This window comes from Lichtheimia ornata (genome assembly GCF_029851405.1).
Source record: "Lichtheimia ornata isolate CBS 291.66 chromosome Unknown scaffold00002, whole genome shotgun sequence".
Taxonomy (NCBI): Eukaryota; Fungi; Mucoromycota; class Mucoromycetes; order Mucorales; family Lichtheimiaceae; genus Lichtheimia; species Lichtheimia ornata.
Window position 1 is genome coordinate 850,210 of NW_026695322.1, and position 18,679 is coordinate 868,888.

The window sequence follows — 18,679 nt, forward strand, 5'->3', positions numbered from 1 at the left end:
TTTTATCGCCCTATATACCATCCTTTGCAGAGATTTATCACTTTAGCTCTTTGTTGAGCACGATGAAATTCGCACGCCATGACGCCCACATAAATCAGGATGTTGTCGTCCATTTTACACGCCGCATCTCTTTCTTTATCATATCTCTTTTTCGATTCCTTTCTTTCTACGAGAGCAAGAGTAGGTGCATATCATGAGCAGCCCTTGTATTTGGTAACCCTTTGGGTCCTCATGGTCATTTTCATAGCTTTTCATTGTTGTTCTCCAATTCTCATCATCATCATCATCGTCATATTTAGATCTTGTATTTGACCTGGTGCAAATAGCAAAGACCATCTACGCTGATAGGGACTTTTTCCTATGACCCCGAGCTAGGATTTCAAGAAGCATGGCAATCGTCCGACTGCTTGATGGCATAAGAACATTGGCATAGGCGCTTTAACAATTTGTTCCAAGAAAATCGAAGGTGGACACATCATGAGACATAGTAGCGGACAGTGCTGAGACAAAGACAAGGTCCTTTTTGTGGGCAAAAATGCAATGCACCTTTCGAAGCATTTGCAAGATGTGGTGAAAAGAAACATTGCTAGTCTACAAAGCATGCGGTTTCAAAAAGCGCCCTGATATCCTATATTTCGAAGGAGGACTCCTCACCATTGTTGAAGTGGCCGAAGAAAATGGGCTCATGTGTATAGTGTCATGCTATGTCCTGTGAAGCCACGAGGACACATCCTTTGCGCAAACGGCTGTTGTATCGCTGAATACCCACAATGCCAAGGTCATCTTGTATGCAACGAAGAGCCTCCCAATGCTGATGATTTCACGACCTCTATTACATGGACACCATTTATCACATCCGCCACCTTTGAAGCACTATCTTCGAAGGATCATATTTGGACATCATTTATGGAACAGCGTACCAGGATAACATTGGACGTTTCAGCAGCGACGATGATATTGCGATATTCTTCTTCGATATTGTGGCAAGAGATATGTTTGCTCGGATGCCGATTGCATACATTAAAGTACCCACTGCAAACACGACAAGGAAGTCATAAAGTATCAAGAAAGGCTCTATCATTCTCAACCATACACAAGCAGCAACACAAAGAAAAGGCCTTCAATGAATCCTTCACCAACAAAGAATGACCACCAACATGGTTACGGTTTATATAGCTAACCACAGACAATGATACCTAGCGTGAAATAAAGTATAGCCGTTTAACACATCCTATCATGATCCCATCCAACACGTTGGTAGTGTTCAACTAAGATGGAGGCCTTCAATAAGGGGGAACACCTCTCGACAGCCGTGTTGATGTCGTCAAACGTCACGTGTCCATTTTGCCAAACATCTATCCCCTCGTCTGAACCAGCAATGTGGGGTATATTCTCGGCCTCTTGGTTGATCATACGCGTATGAGTTGGCCCTCCTTCTTCATCTTGGGAGTGGTTGCTATGAAACAACCCGATAAGTAACATGAATTTGGTGTATGCTATTGATTTCTCACCTGTGCCAGAGGATTATGATCCACATAGAAAGCTTTGACATCCATACACAAATTGCAACGATAGAACCATAAAGATCTTTTGGTTGCATCGCATCGCCGAGAGATGATTAATGCTCATCGCTATTGCTGACCATCAAGAAAGCTCCCATAGCTCATAAAGGTTTGCTGCTGCTCGATGACGTTGTGATGATTTGCCGATCCGTATTTGTAATTGTTGGCATGTCGTACATGGGCTGGGATATCCACTGGAAGAAAAGGAAATGCGTGCCCATTAAAGAATGGGAGCTTTTATCAAGTGATGTGAAAATGATCATGTGCTTGCATGCTACAAGGACAATGAGATTAGAAATATGATAAACGCACACGCACACGCACATCTTTCTTACCAAAAAGTAAACTATGGCCAAAGAACGACATTGACAGTATTACAAAAAGGTGGCTCAGACGTTTTATTCTCCATCAGATATGTCCATATCATCGTCTGATGCTGCAATGGCTGCGGATGTGGAGGAGGGTGGTGGTGGTGCATTTGGTATTGATACAGGTGCTTTTTGGGCTGCAACATGCTGTTCCATGTCAACATGATTGTAGGGCATAGTGACAGGCGTTGTCCCAGGATAATGATATTGAGATGATGCTGGAGGAGGAGGGCGATAATATTGCTGTGCATAGTAATAGTGGTAATATGGATCGTAATAGGTTGGTTGGGTGGTGTAAGGTTGTGATTGATAGGAATAGTCTGTATAGGGGATATGCGGTTCTTGATATGTATGCTGTTGCTGTTGTTGTTGTTGTTGTTGCTCTTCCTTGAGTGCATTGTCATACAAGCCTGGATAATACACCAATTTGACTTTGCTTGAAAGTGTATCATCATGTGATTCTGAATCAGTCGCTTGATAAGAGCTGTCATCGCTGTAGATCTTGATATCGGGTGCATCTCGATACGCCACATCGTCCATCCATCCCTTCATGGTCTGTTTGGCTACAAATCATTATGTAAGTACTTGAAATCATAACACAATCCTTGACTAACCTTCTTGTGAAGATGATGGTTTGCCCCAGTAGCCAGGTGGATATCCATGCTCACGCATTTTGACATAGTAAGGGGGTTCGGGATGCAATCCATTCATGCCCAATGCATCTTGTAATGCTGTTGACAATCGACCAGGTGCACAATGAGCAATCTTATTACGCAACTCGAGCTCCACAAAAAATCGACCCATGGATGGAGGTGCTTTCACGTTCTTCCTTCGTTCTCGAATCATCTGCTCGTCTTTTGGCTCTGGACAATCACGTAATGCATGATCAGGTTTGCCACAATTGAAACACACACGCCCTCCTTTTGATGATGATGATCTAATAGCCATAGTCAATATCATGGTTCCCATCTCATGTTGTATAACCCAATTACCCATTATCGTCACCAAGTGGTTCAATCTCGAGTTTGTCGTAAGGTGGCACTTCCATAGCGGGTCGATCGAGATGCGGCTCCTTATCAGGTTCGCTATCGCTGTAGAATTTGCCATCTTTGAAGTACACAGGTAGTACTGATTTTCCAGTAGAGAATGATGGTGAATATGGCTGAAATCGACTTGATGATGTTGTGGGATGATTGTTGTCATTGGTTACGGTTGTAGGATCATTGTCACTGGTGGATGATGCGAGGTAGCCATATGGATCAGTTTCTTGGGTATCCATGGTACCATCGTCTTGTCTCGGCAACCGTACCTTGCTACGATCAATACTAAGCTCGAGTCGATCGGGTTCCTTGTCGGCACAATGTTGGAAGTAACCAGCAGGAATGTCATTCAAGTCGGACACCATGCTCCGTAAAAGCGTAATGGGGACGTAGCCGCCCTTGGCACCACGCACGATCTGGACAAAGAAACGATCGCCATATCTCTCAGGACGAGTGAGTACATTGGTAATGAGGGTCAAGACATGATTGCGAGTGTCGACTGAAGGAGCCACCATAGTAGCTTGTACGCGACAAAAGGGAAGAGAGCTGTACGGGCTTAAACTTTTAAACCCGCTCCCTTTTTCCGATTTTTTCTTTGAAGGGGTTAGCTTGCACTGGTACCTTTTTTGTACGTCTTTTTCTTTCCACTCTTCATTGCAAAGCTGTTTCGAATGCGGATACGGACATGACTTTGGAAAACCTCAGGTAGCAATATCACAATACATATATGCGTGTGTGTGCCGCATGTGTGCGTTTGCCATTACTGCACTTTGTACTCAAGAAGAAAAACAACCCACTCACACACTCTTGCCTATATCAACAGAAAAGATCCTCTGCTCGACGTTCCCTCGCCATCCATTCGAAAGGCAGTGCATGGTGGGCTACCTGTAAATCATCCACGATTATGGAACTTTTTAGTGGGTAAGTTTACTATTACGGGAGAATCGATGATAGCTTTTATTGACGACATGAGGTAGAGAACAGAACAGTATTGGCAGCGTCGAGTGCAGCAATCACATCTGTGCTCTCTGGTTTTCCGGTAAGCTCCGAGATGGAAAAGATGGCGTGCATATGCTTCATCGTATGTGACGTGAGATTGACATGTGTCTGCATACAAATCCCTAGTTTGATTCAGTCAAGACCCGAATGCAAACCCATCACTATGACTCCTTACTCGATTGCGTAAAAACAACTTATCGAGAGGAAGGCGCAAGAGGCTTCTTTAGAGGTATGCATATGATGATGGATCATCCCCCCCTTTATTCCAATGATATTCATGTAATGCATGTATCAAGGCATGATCCCACCCCTGGTGACTGTGAGTGCTATCAAATCGGTGGCATTTTCTGTATACGAAGGCACCAAACATCGTCTCAAGCATTATCGTGGATTGGAGGGTGATACACTTGGATCCTTGAGTATGTTGGCATCACTCAGTGGTGCTTCAAGTGGTGCATTCATTGCTGTTCTCAGCTGTCCTCTCGAACTTGTCAAGATTCAGCGTCAATTGGAACAAATGGTTGCCAAGGAGACTGCCGGATCATCCGCCAACAACACCAACGGCAGCAGCAGTTGGCATGCAGCACGACAAATTGTACGACGCAAAGGCATCTTTGGATTGTGGAGTGGATTAAGATGTCACACGATACGAGAAACGCTTGGCACATCGATTTACTTTGGCACCTATGAAACGGCTAAACGTGTATTGAATGGCAACCAAAACAACACACCTGCAAGCCCAATGACCCATTTCATGGCAGGAGGCATTTGCGGCGTTCTCAGCTGGCTGATTGTTTTTCCAGTCGACCTCGTCAAATCACGTTTACAAAAGAATGTCATGATGCCAGAGCCAAGACTCAACACAATTCGTGCTTGCGCAACTGATGTAATCAAGCAGGATGGTATCCGTGGTCTATACCGTGGTCTCAACGTCACCTTGATACGTGCATTTCCTATCCATTCGCTCCAATTTCTCGTTTTGGAATATGTCTACAGCCTCATCCCACCAGCACATCCTTTGCAACAACAATAATTATTACATTGCCCACCCCACCACCCACATGATATTATACCGCTTACCAATCAGCAATTCCATCACAACCCGTTCTTCTTTCATATGCCATTCAAACCAATCAATAGACAACTGGATTTTACATATTTGTACAGAAAAATGATATCATGTTGCTGCTTGCATAAAAGTATGCTATATATAGAGATAGGGGCTACATTATCGTTTATGATACAATGAATGGGTGAATAGATCGGGGAAAAGGGAGAAAAGAGAGATAAGCGCACCTAATAAGAGCGCCTAAAAGTCACCAAAGTCACCGCCACCATCGAAACCACCACCGTCGTTGTCGTCAAAGATAGCATCGGCTGCCGCAAAACCCTATAAACAATGAATGTTAGTGTAAATCCTAATGAGTTATCGATTCAAAAGTACCAAAACACCAGCCCCTAAGCCCATGCCCGCCGCCAACATAGGATTCATGCCTCCACCGGCACGACGTTGGTTGGCCATCATCATTTGTGGTTGTTGTTGTGGGTAAGGTTGATATCCACCATAAGGTTGTTGAGGGTAACCACCATATTGTTGCTGAGGATAGCCACCATAAGGTGCACCATATTGTTGTTGTGGTGGAGGTGGAGGAGTAGCGCCAAGAGGACGATCAGCAGGATGTTCCCATTGTCTATGACCCATAGGTGTATAAACATAGAACCATCGACCTGAAGAGGGATCGAATTGCGTAATCCATCCCTGCGATAGTTGGCGGGTATCCGGATTCTGGGGTGCTGATGGAGGTGGTGGTGGAGCGTATTGTTGCTGTTGTGGTTGTTGTTGAGGTGTTGATGTATAAGGTGGAGGTGCTTCTTGAGGAGCAGGCGGTGTTGATGATGCCTTTGATGATTTAGAAAATAGACCCATCGCTTTTGTGCGTATATGTGTGGGTGTGTGAAAAATAAGAGCGAGTGAAAGAAAAAAAGTAAATGAATGAGGTAAGCTTTGGTCTCTTTTCATATCCTTTTCAAATGGATGGGGATTGGTGGATTGCTGCGGAATCCTAAATCGATTGGCACATGAGCAATAGGAATCTTCTACGAGGAGACAATGGAAAGTCGACTTTCAACACCAATCGCTTTGCATTGCGGAGGTCATAGTTGGTGGTAATGACGACGACGACGTCGATTGCCGCATCCAGCACACCATTGTACCATGTCATTTAATCCTCGTATTATCACTTGGTAAAATGTAGAGTGCGATTGGATAATTCTATCTTTGCGTATGACATGATTGGCATCAACCAGCAATCTCATGCATGCCTACATTTGGAAGGAATGAGCCACGCAAATCCCCATTACACCAGCCTCGCTTCCCATACTTACACAAACTGTCAATAGTACACCAATACCATTACTCGCCGTCATGGCAAACATGATGCACACCTGATATAGCACAGCTTGCTTGGCAGAGGTACCAGCTTGAATTTGGCCTGCAAGCATACCAGGAATATTGATCATGCCCATCACTGATAGCTGCGTTAGCTGCGGCAACATGGCCGTTCGAATCGTAAGCAAAGCAGCAACCTTGACGGCTTCATAGCGTGATGCACCAAAGGACAACTTGGTTTCAATAATAGGAGCATGTATCCTATTTGACGATAAGGTTAGCTTAAGGAATCACGTGCATGTACATTCATCATCACTTACAACACCGATTCTACACACAAGCTGATCGCCATGGCAACGCTGCCCATAGAGCTACCTAGCAACATGCCCATTACAGGGATAAAGGTTACTGGTTTCCATGGCGGCGACTCATTCAGCGTGAACCCAGCACACAAGATACTCATTACACCATTGCTCAGCAATAGGATGGCAATCATCAATGGAAGCTAATAATGTATAAAAGTCATCATTCATTTCATGCATTCCTTGTATATCATGTGGCATTACCAATCCTTGAATTGTTTGCTTGGCACGATGATGGACCGTTTCATATGCACCGAGAAGCACCAAGGCGACTAGATGACATTGCCCCACGTGGCTCAGCTATCAGCCTTCTTCCAATTATATCCGATCCCCGCCCACTATCCGATCCGAAATGATCTTTTATACCTGTGATGATGGTTATCACACATCCATTGTCAACACGAAGTACATCATCAAGCACCAAACCCTGTAACATTTGTGATGAGAAGGGAACGAGTAAAAATTGTCCGGCACATTACCATCAATGTGAGCTGCAATGCACAACGTACACCCGAAATGATAAGAGGTATCTCTAAACGTGTACCCAATGCATGGCTGATGTAGGCTGCATGGATGTTTAACAATGTCAGATAACATTGCAATGAAAGAGGAGCGAAATAGTAACGCGTAGTATACCAGCTAATAATACAAAGATGGATGCACCAAAGACATTTGGCCAACCGAGATTGTCGGGTGGTGTTGGTGGTGTAGTACCATCATGATGATCCATGCTTCTTCGTTTTCGTCGTCGTCGCTGCTGACGCTGATAATTTTTTAGTTTGGCAGCAAACTTTGGGCAGGTGCGGTATATTCACAAGAGAGGAAAAAGAGAAACAGGGCTCAAAAAAGAAAAGTGCAGGGTTGTCATTGATCATTCCGGTTGGTGGATTTACTTTGTGTTGCCATAATTGTATGCTGATTTTAATCGCCTGCTGAATTCTATCCAAGAGTATTATTTGTTTGACGCAATATCAGATGGGCAAAAAGGAGGATCATTGTTTGGTTACGTGGAGTGACAAAATCACCGCTGCAGGAACTTGGTGCATAGTGCAATGCCTCATTTTACATGGTAAGCATCATCCCACACCTTTGATAGTAGTCTTTTCAATTTATCAAGAATCGATTCTTTTCTCACACACGCCATAAACTCTAGCCATGAGTGTGACAGGCCCACGACCCGCGTATACGCTGAGTATGTACCAATTATCCAATCGCCTAGTGCATGGATACCTGCAGCATGATGACACAAAGGCCATAAACGAAGCTATTGGTGAGAGATCGATATCCCATATGGCTTTTGTGTGTGCGAAAACGAGTCGGATCTCTTGCTTTTAACGAACAAGCTCAAGATCCAGTCGTACATTGTGATGGATAAAGTGCGTGTACGTCGAGTGTGGGAAAACCAGATCTCTATTTTAACTACTTGATCTCCTTTAACAGCAAAACAAGCTCGAGATCCAGTGTCACTATTTATCAAGGGCACCAAAGGTCATGAGGTATACTCGTTTCCGGGATCTATGACTATTTCCATTCCGTATTACATACAAAGTTTTTCAATAGGATCGATGCAAGATCACCAGATGGCATCACACAGCATACATTGAACCACCCATAAATCCGGATGGGATGCTTAGCGGGACATGATTGCATATCCAGTGATGTGTGCTGCCAAAAGACTAGGATACTGATAAAACCGCGGGATCTCAGCTTGATAACTAAAAGTGGTTATTTGAGTCAACTTTTCCAGATCGTTCAAATCACGATGGGTGGACAAAAGCTTGGATGATGGATGTAGCACTACAATTCTGTAGAGTGCTAAAGATGGAAAGGGGCAAAAAAGGGGAATAGCCCACGAATCACGAACCTCGTTTCCCACGATGCATGACGTCGGGCACAGCAAAGTGCATAAATGTGGCCACTTTTTCTGGGTCCATGTGGGCTTTTCTTCTCACAACTCTCTCTCTCTTTCTTTTTTCACCTCTCTCAAATACAACATGGCTGCCACTAGCAAAGAAGCAATCAACCTTGAGCACGAATACAGTGCACACAAGTAAGTCATCTCACACCTCTTTACACATGTTATTGTTTATGTTAACGCCAACATGCAAATAGCTACCATCCCCTTCCTGCTGTCTTCTCCAAGGCACAAGGTGTGTGGGTTTGGGACCCTGAGGGTCGTAAATACATGGACTTTTTGTCTGCCTACTCGGCTGTGAACCAAGGCCATTGTCACCCAAAGATTGTCAAGGCCCTTTGTGACCAAGCTCAAGTTCTCACGCTGTCGTCTCGTGCATTCTACAACAACGTGTTTGGTTCGTTTGCAAAATACATTCACGAATACTTTGGCTACGATATGGTGCTTCCCATGAACACGGGTGCTGAAGCTGTTGAAACCGCCATCAAGCTTGCACGCAAGTGGGGTTATGAAAAGAAGGGTATTCCAGAGAACGAAGCTATTGTACTCAGCGCTGAAAACAACTTCCATGGTCGTACCACGGGTGTTGTCAGCATGAGCACTGATCCTGAATCCTATGGTGGTTTTGGTCCTTACCTTCCTCTTGTTGGCCCCAAGGCTACTGGTCATCTCATCCGCTACAACAATGTTGATGATCTCAAGCAGGTTCTTGAAGCACATGGTGACAAGGTTGCTGCTTTCATTGTTGAGCCTATTCAAGGTGAAGCTGGGTAAGTACAATGCGTGTGTGATGGATAGGCTATACATCATGTTGCTTATACAAGGGGTGATAAATAGTATCATGGTCCCTGATGATGGCTACTTGAAGCAATGCCAAGAATTGTGCAAGAAGCACAATGTGCTCTTTATCGCTGACGAGATTCAAACCGGTTTGGGTCGTACTGGCAAGATGTTGTGCACTCAACACGACAACATTCGCCCTGATGTCGTATTGTTGGGCAAGGCTCTTTCGGGTGGTGTGTACCCTGTATCAGCTGTGTTGGCTGATAAAGATGTCATGATGTGCATTAAGCCTGGTGAGCATGGATCCACTTATGGCGGCAACCCACTTGGATGTGCTGTTTCGATTGCTGCTTTGGAGGTTATCAAGGAAGAGGATTTGCCTGCACGTGCTGAGCGATTGGGCAAGGTCTTTAGAGATGCTCTTTCCAAAATCAAGAGTCCTCTTTTGCAAACAGGTAAACAAAAACGTGGTGTTTATATATGCAGGTGGATTTCTAATGTCAATGCATTGTATAGTTCGTGGCCGTGGTTTGCTCAACGCTATTGTGATTGATGAATCTAAGTCTGATAAGACTGCATGGGAGATTTGCTTGTTGCTCAAGTCTCGCGGTCTTTTGGCCAAGCCAACCCACGTGAATATTATCCGATTGGCTCCACCCTTGGTGATCACTGAAGAGGAGTTGTTGGAAGGTGCTCGTATCATCGAACAAGCCCTTACTGATATTGTCGACATGAAGAAGGAGGATATCAAGGAAGAGTAACTTTGTTTCAAAAACGAGACAACACCCAATTGACACCATTCTCCATTCCCCGCACGTTGCTTATATTAGTTTATCCATATCATCTTTATCCTTGCACACACTCGTACACACACACGCACAAAACATCCAATCTCTCTTTTTATTGCACATTGAAAATAACAAGTACATATTTGAGCTGTATACAAAGGTGCTTGATGAATGATGGGGGGAGTAGCAATATCGAATGTATGGGTGTAAAACGATTATCAATAGCCTTTTAAACATTGGTCAGGCACTTGTAACCAAGCAACACAGACACCAACCGGAAGATCCCGCTTTCAGATTAATTCCGCCCCATGAGGCACATATATAAAGCAGCCGTTGTTCCCGATCCGATTGTTTTTTTTTCTTTAACCCCTCTCTCTCTGTTTAATCTTTCCTCAAAATGGCCGGTGAAAAGTCCCAAAACCAATTCGTTGTTGTAAGTAGGCATTTATCAATGTGTGTCTATGTATGTGCATGATGCCAACCGATATCGTAAAGGACTTCCTTATGGGTGGTGTTTCCGCTGCCGTCTCCAAGACTGCTGCTGCCCCTATTGAACGTATCAAGCTCTTGATCCAAAACCAAGATGAGATGATCAAGCAAGGTCGTCTTGCTACTCCCTACAAGGGCATTGGCGATTGCTTTGCTCGTACCATGAAGGATGAAGGTGTTGTCTCTTTCTGGCGCGGTAACACTGCCAACATTATCCGTTACTTCCCTACCCAAGCCTTGAACTTTGCTTTCAAGGACAAGTTCAAGCGTATGTTCAACAAGGATAAGAAGAAGGATGGTTATTGGGCCTGGTTCGCCGGTAACTTGGCTTCTGGTAAGTTGAAACATGGATTTTAAAAAGAGGAATGGGCTTTGTTGACATGTTTGTTTAAAGGTGGTGCTGCTGGTGCCTCTTCTCTTTTCTTCGTCTACTCCCTTGATTATGCTCGTACTCGTCTTGCTAACGATGCTAAGGCTGCCAAGGGTGGTGGAGACCGCCAATTCAATGGTCTTGTTGATGTCTACCGCAAGACCTTGAAGTCTGATGGTATTGCTGGTTTGTACCGTGGTTTCACCATCTCTTGTGTTGGTATCATTGTCTACCGTGGTCTTTACTTTGGTATGTACGACTCCCTCAAGCCCGCTCTTCCTGAGAACCTCCAAAAGAACTTCTTGGCCTCTTTCTTGCTTGGCTGGGCTGTTACCACTGGTGCTGGTCTTGCTTCTTACCCCATTGATACCGTCCGCAGACGTATGATGATGACTTCTGGTGCTGCTGTCAAGTATGACTCTTCTCTTCACGCCTTCAAGGAAATCGTTGCCAACGAGGGTGCCAAGTCTCTCTTCAAGGGTGCTGGTGCTAACATCCTCCGTGCCATTGCTGGTGCTGGTGTCTTGTCTGGTTATGATGCCCTTCAAGAAATCCTCTTTGGCAAGAAGTTCTAAGCTTGCATTACATCATCCCATTACGACTACCATCTCATAATACAGCATCATAGACATATCATTTCATCATTTTGTTCAAAGACAAAATAGAGAGAATAAAAAAGATGATCCCTTTTGGGGGTCATTTTGTTTGTAAGCGATAATGAATGATGCCATTTTTTTACCGGTCGACCCAAGAAAAAGAAGTGTTGGGCGGGTCTAGTTCCCATTAACTCCTCCAACTCTCTCCCCCGCTTTTTTTGGCACCTGCTGCCTTGTTCTTTGTACTCTCTTCCTTTGCTCCCCCCTTCTCACACTACTCACTCTCACTCGCTTCTTATTCACATAAACACACACACACACACTTGTTGCATACAACTCATTTGAGGCTCTTGCTCTATTGTGTCTCAGTATCCCTTTATTCCAAAAAGAACAACGATCTACTACTATTCTCCTCTTCTACTTGTAATCTATCCGTGTGGGTAAATGTGGTCATCGGCCCCTCTTTTATGAGCCTGTTACAATCCACTTACTTGAGCCACTTGCAGATCTACTCGTCTTTTATTCTCCTTTGTCACTTGTCTTGTCCATTGGCCGCATCATGACGTTTATCGCACGGTCAAGAACAGATAGCGAGGTGTCATCAAGCACTAATCAGAGTTATGGGTAAATGCACCGGCTCAAATCTACTCGACGATGAGACGGACCTCTTTTATCTCACTGTGACATGTTGGGGGCGTGATTGTGTATAGACCTTGGGCAAGCGATCTGTTTCAACGTTATCAGTTACCAGCTGCTTCATCGTGCTGCGATGGGTGTCATCGGGTCGAGATCCACTACTTGGGTGTTGCTAACCTGCAATACGGCACATTGGTATCCACGGCAGCCTTCTATGAAGTCACCGAGAATGACGTTCCAGAGCCATCCAAATCGATTTCATCCAACACGACTCATCTCGATACCATGATGATGGATATGGATCATGGCGACGAACAAGCAATCGATCATCATCCCGACACTATTGTAAAACGGGCGAGCCCTGTATTGTTTTCTTCATCCTTATCATCACCCATGGCTCCACCACCTATTGCTCCAGAGACATCCCTTCCACCAAAGAAACGTAGGCGTCACAAGGTGCTTCGACATGATGTGGTCTTTTGTTTGGATCCACCCTCTTCATTACATCACCATGAGCCGTCAACAGATCTCGAGTATTATCTTTTCCCACATGATGCCATCACCGAAGCTATGAATGATCACCCGCCTTTTGAGGTACATGAGATGATATATGATAATCTTTTACATGCTAATCTTATATCCAATCCATCTAGGTGTTATGCTCCTTTCATGCGGATGTGGATGAACAAAAGAGTAATCGACCCTATGCAACCAAACTGGAAGAATTTGCTGCCGTGTGTAGCTCAGCGGCTCGTCGTCGATCATCCACGGCAGAGACTGAAGACCCACGATCAAGGGTTGTGAACATGCGTTTATCAGGAGTGTCTCGAAGATTATTCCTTGCCATCAAGCAAACAGTATCAGAATTCGAGAACGTGTGTGAAAAGATGGTGCAATTGGTAAGTCGCTGGAAAAAGGTTGCCAATGGAAGAGTATAACCGACATGTGTATTTCTGTCATGCAGATGAAGTTTCACACACAGCAAACCAATGGCGTCAGAACATTGTCATCATCGACCATGGCTACAACTACCACCACCACTACCACCATCACTTCACCTCCCCTCAAACAAGAACATCCCCAAACTGAATGGGAAGAAATGCTTTGTGCTACTCCAAAAACGACTTTTCAACAACGTGATGATAAAGGTATGCAATACGCACATACATTCTCCCCCTTGCTTATTTTAACTTTATGTCGTACAAGGTGTCACAGAGGAAAACGACCGGGCTACAACATCCACCCCATCGCAACAACAACAACAACAGCCTAACAAACATGCACGATCAGCAAGTACTGGGAGTGCGGTGAAGAAATGCTTGTATTGTGGATCTAAAAGCACACCCATGTGGAGACGTGGCCCACAAGGTGCAGGTACTCTATGCAATGCATGTGGTGTCAAATGGAAGCATGGAAAGATTCTTGCCGGTGGCAGCAGCAGCAATAGCAGCAATGACACGGGACCTACTACAACGGCCACGTTATCAACACCTTCAACTTCTACTCGAGAACGTAGAGGCAGTGACAAGAAACGAAAAAAGTCAATGGGCTCAACGCGACGAACAAAGGCCACAGCAGCAGCAGCAGTAGCAGCAGCAGCAGCATCTTCAAGGATGAGTGATGATGATATGGAGAATAATATTACGGCTGCACAGAATTTAAGCATCAGTGATTCATCGTTTGCTGTACCATGGCCTGTACATCAACCACATCAGCCAACACAAATGCCTTACGAAGCACATAGTTTATCATCATCCATGTCAGGATCGTACAGCCCATTGGATGAATCTTCACCAGGATCTTCACCCCCTCTATCAGTCATTGTTCAACACCGACGCCATACGGTCGACATGGCTAGTTTATCAGACACCCCTTTTGCTGGCGTCGATGCCGTTGAAGCTGCCGCTGTCCTTACTCTTCTCAAGCGAAGCTGATATTATCCTTCTTTACCATCCCTTTTTCTCCCCCCTCCCTCCCATCCCATCCTCACCTCTATCACCTTTTTCCCCTCTTACCTTTATATGTAAATAGTCATCGTTTCTGTTTTTATCTTTCTTTCTTTTGTAAAATGCATCAGATCATTTTCAACAATACAGTGGTAATGAACAAAAAAAAGAGGACTTTGGTGGATTCATGCAAAGAAGGTGTTCTTATTTTGATCATACAAGCTTTTACTTATATGCTAAAGCTGCATTTATGCAATACAAACAAATCATGAATACAATGTGTGAAAAAAAATATGGTATATGCTACTGATACGAGTGGTGGGGTTCTACGGCAGGTTCTTTTCCTTTCGATGAAGTCTCTGGTTGTGGTGTTGAAGGTTGTTCTGGGTAAGGCAACGACGGCTGTGGTTGTGATGATGAAGCTTCAGCCTCCCATGTCTGCAGATCTTCAGCAGGTGAGGTTGCCACTTGTACTACCTTTGCTGGGACCTCGACATACCATATAGAGTTCTGGGTGCGCATAGATATAACATGGAGAGATTATCACATAACTGTGCTGTTGGGGAGAAGATCCTCGCCATAACTTTGACCACGTAAAAACAAATAAATATTGATGTGACAACAATAAGACTGTAATAAAAAGTAAACGAATGGCTTACCAGTGAATCTCATTCCCGTACCAGCCACAGTTGTCAAGCCGTTTAGGTGACGATATAGCTTGCCTTCGAATTTCACCGTGAAATGACCACGTCCTTCTGGGTCCACCCACACTGGAACCTTGATAAAGCTGCACCCCGCTTGCAATGCCCGTTTCGTAAAGCAGCATATTGTTGACGTTCCTGCTAAGTGGAAATCTTTCACCTAGAGCTGCAAAGTCCGCGTATTCGTACTTCTTATTCCCGGATGTCGTTCCACGCCACTTGCATGGGCATGTAGTAGTTGTGAATAGTGAGCACCAGATACTTTGCAGTATCAAAAGAAAATGTGGATAATTGAGAAAGGCAAGGATGAGGAGTGTTTGTGTGAGGTGGTGATGCCGAGTCAGACTGGGAAAAGGTATACAATTGGGTTGAATGGAGAAACGGTGATATAGAAAGATGATAACAGGCTAAGATTTGAGAAGTGGGTTTGAAAGGACCTCCATACGGGCAGTGGTACAATATGCCGCCTTGGCTTCCATCGATTCATTCGTCGCATCCTTCTCGAGTAGTAAAATGATCGCAAAACCTTCTTCGATTCAGCATACATCTATTTTCTTGGCTAACCCATCTTTTCAGTTGCATCTCGCGAGGCAGCTACATCAAAAGGGACATGACATGTATATGAGTATGTGCTTCATCAAGTGAGGTGATTAGGTTTTACCTTATCAACGAGACAAATATCACAGTGACCACAAGGAAAATGGAATCACCACCAGGCTAACAATGAAACCTTAACGAACACAACGAATATTAGCACGTGGATTGCTCACATAAAGAGCTCTCAACCAAGATACTCACCAAGAGATTTTGAAGATTTCAGCAATCAAGAGTCATGATGGAAAGAAAGAGGTATGTGGGAGAGAAAGCGATGGGCGACAACATTCTTGTTTATATCTGCATGGCGGGCGTGGGTGCTTCTGTGGCCACCAAAAAAAAAGAGGAAAAGTGCATGGTAATGAGCCGATAGATTGATGGGACGCCTTCACAAAGAGACCTGCTGGTGTGATTGAATGTCCATGTATAAATCAGGTAAGAGATAAACAAAGGTGGCAACATCCTTTATCAAATAATGACATACATCTACTACCACAAATCACTTGCTGTGCCCAAATTCCATATTTGTGCGAGTGGTCGTGTCAGAGAGAAGGAAAAGCTAAGCCAATGCCATCAATTGATCAAGGAGAGAAATACTGGTACAGTAGCGAATCGGGAGTCGTATACATCATGATTCAGGGTATTCATTGTTGTCAATGTGGGCCGTGTGTTGATTACTGCAGCTGCTTGTTCTTCATCCAAGATAAGGCTATTTTACTATTGGATCCCCATACTGTACTTGTAGACTCGTATGTATATCCCATGTAGCCACCTTGGGACCGTAACCATCTCCATGTTCATGAATGGCAACCCAGCTGAATGTTGTTGCCATGTTGGGGGTGTCAAGGTGAAGCTTGTCATCGTTATCCTCGTTCCTGATCTCCATGGCGACGAGAACCGGTAGTAGCAACCTTGGACTGAGCCAAGAGACTTGTATCAGCATGGTAACGGCAGGAATTCCAAGAGGATGCTGACAATGGATATTCGGTCGATACGGCAACCATGAACAATGACGATCCATCACTCATCACGCAATGACTCCTTTAGCATCAATAAGTCTTGTGTTGGAAGGAAGGGCGATCATCTTTGGGGGAAAAGCAAATCTGCAGGAATCACATCGCCAGATCACCATCTACGAGCCACACCGGATCAATCTCTTTTGGAGGAAACACTTCACCTCTCATGCAGGGCCTTTTTGATCCATGACAAGAAAGGACGTAGTTGTTCTCACTCATCCCCTCAAGAGAAAGAATGATCCTCCACCTTTCCAATCCTCGAAGGGTAAACACCAGCCTATCACGAGAGCATTGCTGTCAAATGGCCAAAAGGTACAGGTTGGGAGTCGAACCCAGGAGAGATGATGATGCCCAAAGCTGCACTGCCTGACCATGAAACTATTCTATAATAGCATCATTCATTATTAGCATACGTATACAATAACGCCCTTTTCATTGTTTCCGTTCACTGTACACACCTCGTTCATATACGAGAAGATCTGTGTTGTTGCGTTACCGAAGCCGAAACCATGGTGTAGCGTTGTCGAGCCAAAACAAAGAGAGAAATGGGCCAACGTCTTTGCGACCGAATCTTGCCGTCTATACATACAAGCTACGTCAATGGAACACGTTCTCCTGCTACAATGGGGCCTTGAATGTACCTCTTGCACCAAGCGTGAAACGGCATGACAACGAATAAAGTAACCTTGGCTACAACCACCTCCACTGCACTCCCTACCTATGAATATTAATACACAACCAACAAGAGAATACTGTATAATACACACCTTGGCGCGATTGGATGCCATGAATGGTGAGTTAAAAGGAGAGGAATGTACAAACGAGGGTGGAGCATCAAGAAACGCGGGTGTTGTAGTGGGATGCACACGCCATGGACTCGCCATTCTTCAGTCGAAGGCATTCAGATCAAGACCGTCGCAGGATTGACATGATGGGTTGAAGCAGGGCAATCGTTCGTAGGTGGCAGTTGTACTTGAATGGGTCAACAGTTGAGAATGAGTGGAAGCGGGAAGAAGCTGGGAATGGAAGAGCTGGAAATTTAAGTGAGTTGACCTGTCTGATGTTGAATGGGATCTCTTTGTTTGAGCGCACTTCAGTCAAATCCTCTCGGATCAAGAAAGTTGAAGGATGGAAGTGCTGGTCTGGAGCAGGAAAATCGTTCCCATGCAGTGGATTGAGGGAGCAATTGGAAATGGGAAGAGGTGGCTGTCAGCTGCAATCAAATAGTGCACATGTTAGTTATTCATGCATTGACCCTTGCCTGACTTTCTATCTCAGTTACACAAACACGGCCCTCTACATCTTTGGCTCTATCAGGTCTAGCTATTTGACAATGAACAAAGACTTATTTCCATATACCATCACGCTTACAGCATAGGTAAAACATAAAGGTGCCTGTATCTCCAAACTTTACAATCAAACGTGGGGTTTTGAATAGAGCAATGGGCTCGGCTTGGCCAACAGCACCTTGTGTGAAAGTTTCACGTTCAATGTCGCAACTAGCCCAAAAAATATTCTTTGGTCGTCGTCGTCGAAGAGGTCGACCCCCAGATCCAGTTTGGCTGGTGGCGACATTGCGAAATCTGGGATTGGCAAGCTTGATCGTGAAACTGGCACCCAAGGTGCAGTTGGCCAAGCCGAGCACATTGCTCTAATAAAAACCCCACGTTTCATTGTAAAGTTCGGAGATACAGGCACCTTTATGTTTGTAAGCGTGATGCTATATGGGAAGTGGTCTTTGTTCATTGCCAAGTAGCTAGACCCTGAAGAGCCAAAGATGCAGAAGGACTTCTTTGGGTAACTCAGCTAAAAAGTCAGGACTTCAGGGACTATGCATGAAAGGTACGCAACCCTCACTTTTATGTCATACATTGGCAGCTAATAGCCACTTTTGTGCATTCCCAGCTTTTGTGCATTCTATTGCAGGTGGACGATGCCCCTGCTCCAGACATTCATTTCCATGATTAAAGTAGGTTGATCCGAGCTGATTTCGTTGAGTTACGCTCACACAAGATTACATCGGTTGAGCTACATCGAGCGTGCTTTATGTCCAGAGTGATGTAATCTCTCTTTGACCACAGCTCAGTCAAATCAGCTCGGATCAACCTACTTTAATCATGGAAAT

General features: G+C 44.6%; 8 protein-coding genes across 8 annotated transcripts; 4 read left to right on the top strand and 4 right to left on the bottom strand.

The window, feature by feature from the left end:
• Positions 1-1,960: 1,960 nt before the first annotated feature.
• On the bottom strand, positions 1,961-3,485 carry O0I10_000802 (uncharacterized protein; the record flags this gene model as incomplete). The annotated part of the gene is made up of 3 exons (XM_058480907.1): positions 1,961-2,493; positions 2,545-2,867; positions 2,923-3,485. 3 exons carry the CDS (start codon positions 3,483-3,485, stop codon positions 1,961-1,963), a joined length of 1,419 nt encoding a protein of 472 aa, XP_058348471.1.
• A 170-nt stretch (positions 3,486-3,655) lies between these two features.
• O0I10_000803 (uncharacterized protein) lies at positions 3,656-5,002 on the top strand (the record flags this gene model as incomplete). Its single annotated transcript, XM_058480908.1, has 5 exons — positions 3,656-3,675; positions 3,794-3,891; positions 3,948-4,009; positions 4,096-4,198; positions 4,266-5,002. 5 exons carry the CDS (start codon positions 3,656-3,658, stop codon positions 5,000-5,002), a joined length of 1,020 nt encoding a protein of 339 aa, XP_058348472.1.
• A 276-nt stretch (positions 5,003-5,278) lies between these two features.
• Positions 5,279-5,896, bottom strand: O0I10_000804 (uncharacterized protein; the record flags this gene model as incomplete). Its single annotated transcript, XM_058480909.1, has 2 exons — positions 5,279-5,359; positions 5,414-5,896. The coding sequence occupies 2 exons, from the start codon at positions 5,894-5,896 to the stop codon at positions 5,279-5,281; spliced, it is 564 nt and encodes a 187-aa protein (XP_058348473.1).
• Positions 5,897-6,123: 227 nt separating this feature from the next.
• O0I10_000805 (uncharacterized protein) lies at positions 6,124-7,450 on the bottom strand (the record flags this gene model as incomplete). Its single annotated transcript, XM_058480910.1, has 7 exons — positions 6,124-6,291; positions 6,355-6,619; positions 6,679-6,863; positions 6,925-6,992; positions 7,087-7,147; positions 7,200-7,285; positions 7,357-7,450. The coding sequence occupies 7 exons, from the start codon at positions 7,448-7,450 to the stop codon at positions 6,124-6,126; spliced, it is 927 nt and encodes a 308-aa protein (XP_058348474.1).
• Positions 7,451-8,714: 1,264 nt separating this feature from the next.
• O0I10_000806 (ornithine-oxo-acid transaminase) lies at positions 8,715-10,179 on the top strand (the record flags this gene model as incomplete). Its single annotated transcript, XM_058480911.1, has 4 exons — positions 8,715-8,770; positions 8,833-9,405; positions 9,473-9,873; positions 9,935-10,179. 4 exons carry the CDS (start codon positions 8,715-8,717, stop codon positions 10,177-10,179), a joined length of 1,275 nt encoding a protein of 424 aa, XP_058348475.1.
• Positions 10,180-10,603: 424 nt separating this feature from the next.
• On the top strand, positions 10,604-11,640 carry O0I10_000807 (ADP,ATP carrier protein, mitochondrial; the record flags this gene model as incomplete). The annotated part of the gene is made up of 3 exons (XM_058480912.1): positions 10,604-10,639; positions 10,702-11,029; positions 11,090-11,640. 3 exons carry the CDS (start codon positions 10,604-10,606, stop codon positions 11,638-11,640), a joined length of 915 nt encoding a protein of 304 aa, XP_058348476.1.
• A 580-nt stretch (positions 11,641-12,220) lies between these two features.
• On the top strand, positions 12,221-14,231 carry O0I10_000808 (uncharacterized protein; the record flags this gene model as incomplete). Its single annotated transcript, XM_058480913.1, has 5 exons — positions 12,221-12,285; positions 12,372-12,891; positions 12,951-13,196; positions 13,262-13,445; positions 13,504-14,231. The coding sequence occupies 5 exons, from the start codon at positions 12,221-12,223 to the stop codon at positions 14,229-14,231; spliced, it is 1,743 nt and encodes a 580-aa protein (XP_058348477.1).
• Positions 14,232-14,546: 315 nt separating this feature from the next.
• Positions 14,547-14,765, bottom strand: O0I10_000809 (uncharacterized protein; the record flags this gene model as incomplete). The annotated part of the gene is made up of 1 exon (XM_058480914.1): positions 14,547-14,765. One exon carries the CDS (start codon positions 14,763-14,765, stop codon positions 14,547-14,549), a length of 219 nt encoding a protein of 72 aa, XP_058348478.1.
• Positions 14,766-18,679: the final 3,914 nt, after the last annotated feature.